The sequence below is a fragment of the Mesocricetus auratus genome, unplaced genomic scaffold (assembly GCF_017639785.1).
Source record: "Mesocricetus auratus isolate SY011 unplaced genomic scaffold, BCM_Maur_2.0 Super-Scaffold_100020, whole genome shotgun sequence".
NCBI lineage: Eukaryota > Metazoa > Chordata > Mammalia > Rodentia > Cricetidae > Mesocricetus > Mesocricetus auratus.
The window spans coordinates 26230513-26238475 of NW_024429201.1; the positions used below are offsets into that span (position 1 = coordinate 26230513).

Below are 7963 nucleotides of genomic sequence, written 5' to 3' on the forward strand. Positions count from 1 at the left end.
TCACTTTATTAACTAGTTTAGATACTAGCACTGTGCTGACATTGGCTTCGAAAATTCTATTCTGGTTATTCAGGATGCTTGTTGGATGGGGGTTGAGTGGGAGCTTTCTATTTCTGCAACTTTTTGGATTGAGTTGTCTCAAATATTTTAGACAAATTGTCATTTTAATCAGGTACTGTGAGAAATCACCAAATTTACAGCACTGACTGGGAGAGTAGGAAGCTCAGAAAACCAATTTTAAAGCTTCCATATTTAATTTGAAAAAGTCACGATTGGAGGCCTGGGGATGAAGTTCAGAGGTAGAACATTTACCCCTTCTCTCTCTCTCTCTCTCTCTCTCTCTCTCTCTCTCTCTCTCTCTCTCTCTCTCTCTCTCTCTCTCTCTCTCACACACACACACACACACACACACACACATATACACACACGGGAGGGGGGACAGAGGGAGGGAGTGAGAGAGTCTTAATTTGTAATTATGTTGTTGATTAATTCCAATAGCCTCAACATTCAGTAGAATAGTTTTTTGTTTTGTTTTATGGGGGTAGGTGAAGGGCTGGTTGAGACATGGTTTCTCTGTGTAGCTTTGGAGCCTGACCTGGTACTCTGTAGACCAGGCTGGCCTTGAACTCACAGAGATCCACCTACTTCTGCCTCCCAAGTGCTGGGATTAAAGGCATGTGCCACCACCCCTGGGTTTCAGTAGAATAGTTTAGAATGGAGGGCTTTCTGATATTTGTTCCCTAAAATCACTAAATAGTTGGTAATTCTGCTTTGTACCCTGTTTAAGTCACTGTCCTATTGCTGTGAAGAGACCCCATGGCCATGGCGACTGTTATCAAGGGAAGCATTTAATTGGGGTCTGCTTACAGTTTCAGAGGTTTAGTCCATTGTCATCGTGGCAGGAAGGATGGCAGCACACCGGCATCAGGGAGAGAAAGACTCTGGACTTGGAGTGAGCTTTTTGAAACCTCTAAGCCCACCCTAGGTGTCACACTTCCTCCAATAAGGCCACACCTCCTAATCCATATAGTGCCATTCCCTGGTGACCAAATATTCAAATCTTTGAGCCTATGGGAGCCATTCAAAACCACCAGACATCCCTAACTCTTTTATAATAGCAGGGGCAGTAACGCCCCCTTCCATGGAAGAGTGAGGGCCTGGTGGGGTTTCTCTCAGCTATACCCTTAGGTGGCTCTGTGGTTGAGGTTGGCACAGTGTGGTATAGTGAAGGCGGGGGTGGGAGGGTGAGGTAGGAAATTACTGAAATGCCCTTAGGGTGAAGCACCTAGCAAAGAAGAGAGGAGCAAGAATGTGGTAGAGGTCTTTAAGTAAGGTTGGTGTGAGGTCTGAGCTGTAGGCAGGAATTTAAGAGACTTCCATTGTGATGCAAAGGGAATAGAATGTCTGGACAGGCCCTAGAAGAGCAATGACACAATAAAGACCTAGTTGCTAGGGCCCCAATACCAGAAGCCTAGCAGAAGGGAGATGGAGCCCCAGCTCCTGGTCCCCCTTCCCACCCCCTCCCCCCTAGGCTGTCTGAGATGTCACCTACCTGAACACCATCTCCCTGGTCTCAGTCATTAACTCTGGTCCTGTAACTACTGCTTGGTTCCATCTCCTCCACCGACTCACAGGAGACTGCCATCTGTCCTTCCTGGAATCTCCAAGGCTTTCTGCTTTCCTCGGGCCCTGATGGCCAGTTGTGACAGCTCAGCTGAGAGGCCTGCCCCACCTCAAACTCCTAATCCTACTCCTTGTGTTAAGCAAGGACCACCAGGACCACCGAACCCTGGGATTACCATTTCCCTCCTTGAAATTGGATCACTCCCCCCCCCTTCTGCTGGGGCTCCCTCCCACCACCAAAGGATAGTATTCGCCCGCTAGAAAGACAAGGGATGGTACAGAAATTTAGCAATCTCTTAAAAGACATCAAAGATGTTCTTAAAAGTATAGCAGGCGGTGAGGAGATGACTACAGAAGTCAGAGAGTCTTTTGACGATGCCTACACTTCCGAGGATATGTCAGACCCTAAAATCAGAGGTGTTGGTAAGAGAAATAAAACGCGATTTAGAGATATGCTCATTAATGTCCACCCAGAGAAAGAATGGAACATAAAGAAGCAGGAGATGATATTGAATAGCCAGAGTGCTAGGAAGATGATGCAAGGGTATGCAAGGGATCGCTGCAGCTCAGAAGAGAAGAGAGACTGTGATGGCATGCATCTGAACATAGAAAGAGGCCACTATGGGTCCTTTCACATTCGTGGGGAATACAGAAGACTCAGGAACAACATGGAACAGTTACTGCAGGAAACAGACCACTGGAGCAGACAACACAATGAGCTCAGTGAAATAATGAAGTCGTATCAGGAGTGCCAGAAAGAAAGGAGAGATACCTTGGAAAAAATTCGAGTCCATTACCCAACCCAGCCCAACAAAGAACTGTCGACCAAGCAGGAGCTGGAGGAACAGGTAAAGAAGTTGAGCCACGACACCCACTCGCTGCATTTGATCGCAGCCCTGCTAGAGAACGAATGTCAGATCCTGCAGCACAGGGTAGACATTCTCAGAGAGTACCATCTCCACGAAGCGGGGCCCCAGCACAGCAGGCCATTGCAGATGCACTGCGTGCAGGACAGGAAATGTCAGAAGTTCGTGGAAGCAGACAGGACGGAAGGTAACAACAAGCAGAACCCGAAGGTAACGGAGGGCGTGCTTCCTAGGAAAGAAAAGATCTCCAGGAACTCTGATGCTTGTCTGACAAAGAAGGCTCGAAATAACCGCTTCAACTCCCGCATTGCAAGAAAAGCTCTCCTGGGCAAAAGGAGAACCCTTAGCAGCTTCCGGTAGAAGCCATCAGAAGCAGAGCCAGCTTCAGTCGTAACTGTCGTCAGCCTAGAGTAGTTCCTCTGTTTCAACCAAGAAAGAGGCCTAGAATAAGAGGTGCATATTACCTCAGTAGTTAGAGAAGTTTGGACCTTAATGACCATTGTGAACATCAACCAAGTGAAGACTCGAATAAAAAAAAAAAAAAACAAGAAAAGGAAAGTACGTTGTTTGTTTTTATTTCTTTAACAGTCTAGAAGGCGGGGTAGAGGGAGAGGTTCCTTGTTAAATCTGTGAAATAGCACAATAGAAACGTAATTTACTGGTTAGTTTGAGACTACTTTCTTCGGTAAGGATGAAAGCAGAGGGAAGACATTATCTTGTTGATTGAAACTGACCTGTTGGGGAGATTGGTCACCATTCTTTTTTTTTTTTTTTTTTTTTAGATTTTTTAATTTAAAGTAGAAACAAGGTTGCTTCACATGTCAATCCCAGCTCCTTCTCCCTCCCCTCCTCCTATACCTTCCCACCAATGCCCCCAGCCCCCCACTCAATTCCCACTCTATTCCTCAGGGAGGGTAAGGCCCTCCATGGGGGATATCCAGAGTCTGTCATTTCGTTCAGGGCAGGGCCTAGGCCCTCCCTCAAGAGTTCAGTCTGAGATGGCATCCCTCATTCTGGGATGGGTACCCAAAGTCCATTTGTATGCCAGGGATAAATACTGATCTGCTACCCAAGGTCCCATAGATTGCCTAGACCTCCTCACTGACACCCACATTAAGGAGGTCTGGATCATTCCCATGCTGGATTCCCAGCCATCAGTACGGGGTCCAAAAGGTCCCCCTTGTTCAGGTTACCATTCTTTTCTATTTATTTTTATTATTCTTTGAGAATTTCACATATATATCAACATTGATATATTATAATTTTTGGTTATTTTCACCCCACTGGCCTCTCTAACCTGCTCCTGGTGATCCCTCACTATCCAGTATGTCCCCTCTACTTTCCTGTCTTTTTTGTTTTCCTTTGTTTTTTTTGACCCACTGAGTTTAATCACAGTTGACTGGATGAGCATGGGTAGGGAGTCTGCTGTAGTACGGATAACTCACTAGTGCTGCATTGAGGAAACTGACTTCCTTTCCCCCAGGAGCCATTTCCTGGCAATAACTCCCCTAGAGGACCGCTAGACAGCCAATTTAAAACAACAACAACAAAAAACTTATTTTTATGTAATCTTCTTATCATGGCTGCCCCCGTTGCAGCACCACCATAGACCCAGACATGGCCCTAGGCAGTGGACCCAGCAAGATCTCCATAGCCATAGGTGACAGCCCTGGTCACCCAGCTCTGTATGATCCAGGCAGCAGCATGGCCCTTGGACACCCACATGGTCTCAAGTTGCTGACCAGACCCTCGTCCCCCACACAGCTCATGGTAGTAACAGGAACCATGGACATCAACTCAGACCCTGGCTGCTGTAGGTCCACAGATCCAGATATAGCCCTTGGCAACAGACCTGGTCATAGGTTGCAGCCTGGATCTTGGACATCCATGTGGCCTTTGGTGACAACATGGGCCAGGGATATCAATGCATATCCCATCTGCAGTAGGACCATGTATCCAGATGTGGTCCTCGGCAGCAGCCTGGGTCAGGATGTTACCATGGCATCAGGTGGCAGTATAGGTCACTCAGATTGGCATGGCCCTCACAGCAACATGGCCCCCGGCTACCAACATGTCACTGCACAGCTCTTAGTGACAACCGGAGCCACAGACACCAACACAGCCCCTCTCAGCTGCTTCAGGACCTCAGACCAATATCTGGCCCTTGGTACTAGCCTAGCCCTGGGCATCACCTTGGGCACAGGTGGCCAGCAGGCTTTTCATACCATCCTGTTCCTCAGCAACCCTCTCACCTCTTCAGATCTGCCTCCCTTGCTAGCCTGTGAACCGTTCTGCTTCCCTCTCTCTATCATCTCTGTCTCTCTCTTCCATTTCCCCACTCTGTACTGGATCACCATAATGGTGCCTGGCTGCCTGGCACCAGAGATCCTGGTTGAGTCACAGGTGGCAGCTTGGTTGACCCCTGCCTGTCCCAGCCACAATGCATGGCATAGAGCTATTGCTTTTCTTCTCTCAAGTGCCTGGACCTAGAAACCTCATGTGGCACTTGGTATGATGAGCTCCTGGTGATTGTGGCCCACACTCCCAGGTCAAGAAGTCTGGGGGCAAGGAACCATCTGTGTCCTCAATGTTTTCTCTTTTTGTGACAAGGTCTCTAGCCTATGCTAGCTCTGAACTCTCTATGTGGTTGAAGGTGACTTTGAACTTCAGGTCCTCCTGATTCCACTCCCGAGCACTGGGATTACAGTGTATGTTCTCATACTTAGTTTATGTGGGTTTAGCTCATCCTACCTACTAGCTGCATCTCCAGGCCCATGATTTACCTTCAATGCAAGGTAGAAGTTTCTTGAAAAGTGCTGTATTTTATTATAAGGGGTGGAAAGTAACTGTGAAACAGTTCTACCTGTGAAGCCCAAGAGAGTTGAATCACAAATAGGGTTTTTTTTTAATATTTTATTTTCCAGTTTAAATTTAGATAAGAAACGAGGTTGCTTCACAAGTCAGTTCCAGGTCCCTCTCCCATTCCCTCCCCTCCTCCCGTGCCCTCCCCCCAACGCCCCCCCACAAATAGGTTTTTTAAAATTTTATTTATTTGTTTGTTTGTTTGTTTTGCCCAGTGCCATAGTTCTCCAGGCCTCTGGGTTTTCAAATTGAATTCTGTAGATCTTTAAGATCAGAAAGAGGTTAGATCAGAATTTCAAATCAGAGCTGTAATTAAGACAACAATGTGAACTTTCAAATGTGTCAGTGTTCCATAAGAATGTGTTGGGAGTTCATTTCTTACCACAAAATCCCTATTTGCACTGCAGAGTAGCTCATTTTGTACATGCTACAGAAGGCATCCTTAGCCATGTGTAACTGAAAAAAATTCAGAAATCCAAGCTACCAGTTCCCTTTAGAATATGGCTAAATAAGGGCCAGAGAGAAGGCTCAGCAGTTAAGAGCACTGGTTGCTCATTCGGAGGACAAAGGTTCACTTCCCAGCATCCACAGGGCAGCTCACAACTGTTTGTAACTTCAATTCCAGGCACCCTCATTCAGACATACATGCAGGCAAAACACTAGTGCACATAAAATAAAAATGAGTAAGTCATTAAAAAGAAAAGGTAATAAATCAGCCGGGCGTTGGTGGCGCACGCCTTTAATCCCAGCACTCGGGAGGCAGAGGCAGGCGGATCTCTGTGAGTTCGAGGCCAGCCTGGTCTACAAGAGCTAGTTCCAGGACAGCCTCCAAAGCCACAGACAAACCCTATCTCGAAAAACCAAAAAAAAAAAAAAAAGTAATAAATCAGAATATTCTCTAAACTGTATAGCAGAATAAGCCACCATCCATGCTACTGATTTCACTCTTAGGCTGACAAAAACAGTTTCCTTGCTCTTGTTGATTTGTTTGTTTAAAATATCTATTGATATTATTTAACATTATAAATTAAATTCACACTAAATTAACACATCATAAGGTTCTGTCTCAGAAAAAGTGCTTGAAGGTTATATATGATATTGTGCATGCATTAGGGTAGATAGAGACAGGAGGATTGCAAGTGTGAGGCCAGCCTGTGCTATATAGCCAGCTGTAACTGGGCTACAGAATGAGACCCACTGACTCACAGAATAGTTAGGTAGAAGATAGATGATAGATAGATAGATAGATAGACAGACAGACAGACAGACAGATAGAAATGATGGGAAATGTTTCTTTTAGACAAAATGTGGGGACATTTATGGTACTGGGAAAAGAAGTTTGAATGAAAAAATACATGAAAATGACACTAATAGGAATATTTGAGTCTGTAAGATAGAAAAAATTGAGAAAAAAATGAAGACTCAACCCAAAGTCTTGTACATATACTAGGTAAGCACTCTATCATTGAGCTATACTCCAAGCCTCCAAATTAGAATTTAGTAAAGGTTACAGTAAGACAATGCAAGTCCAGTTGAAATACATATAGAAATAGACAGATATCAAACATGTTAAATGTTAATGTAACAAGCCTGTCATACATAGTACAAGGTTCTTGACTTTTTAAATATATTTTGTTCAGATTTGATTCCTGTCTTCAGGATGGTTATTTACTATGGAGCTAAATTGCAGCTTCTATAAGACAGTCATTAGTAAGATAAACTAAGACCTGTGACTAAATGAGAAAAATTAATTACTGGGGAAATTATTTGAAACAAAAACCCAAAGTTATTCTTGCCAATGCATTTTATTCTATTACACTAGAGATAAAAGATATGTCTCTCAATGCTCCAATAAAGGTTTTCAGCTCTGGGGCAGGAGGGTTGTAACAGATTGGAGGCCAGTCTAGGCTACAGAATGAGTTCTAATCTAGCCTGGCCTACAGATCAAGACCATCTCAAAAACCAAAACAAAAGGCCCAGGTCAGCATCTTTGATTAAACACTGGACTGAAATGTATATTGTTCAGATCTAAATCTTGGAGATTTGTGAGCATAGGTGGGGTAGGTAATTTGGAACTGGAAAGGGAACCAAAAGCAGGTGGGGGATTCTGAAGTAGTGACAGAACACATGTGACAAGAGAGCATACAGGACACTGTTGTCGGTGGAATAGTATAAGGAAGGGTCTGGGGATCATCCCTACCAGCGTCAAAACCTCATATTAGACTCTGGCTCTGCCACTTCCTGGTTTGTGACCTTGAATAAATTAACCCTTCTGAGCCTCAGTGTTTTTAAGCTGCTAGATGGGGCCAACAGCAGATTTGGATAGCACTCAAAATTCTGATGCGGGTATCAAACGATCATATATTTTGGTAGAAAGCCAATGCTTTTAATTTACATAGTGCGTTGAATTGAAAAGCCTTAAATTAATTAACGATGGCAATAGTCACTGTTTTGGGGATGATCCAGGGCAATTCCTGACTGGTGACTGTGTTTTATGTAAGTATAAAACATGGACGTACCTAGACAACCAATTTGCTTATTTAAAAACTGTTCTATTAAAACAGACACTTAAGTGGGGAGTTGTAATTTGTGGCAATGAAATATTACAAAAA

At 44.5% G+C, this 7963-nt stretch overlaps 1 protein-coding gene across 1 annotated transcript; it reads left to right on the forward strand.

The window, feature by feature from the left end:
* Positions 1-1463: 1463 nt before the first annotated feature.
* Positions 1464-3047, forward strand: Spz1 (spermatogenic leucine zipper 1). Its single transcript, XM_005065659.2, is given in 2 exon segments — positions 1464-1827; positions 1830-3047. Coding segments are annotated over 2 exon segments (1155 nt in total). The 5' UTR covers positions 1464-1692; the 3' UTR covers positions 2850-3047.
* Positions 3048-7963: the final 4916 nt, after the last annotated feature.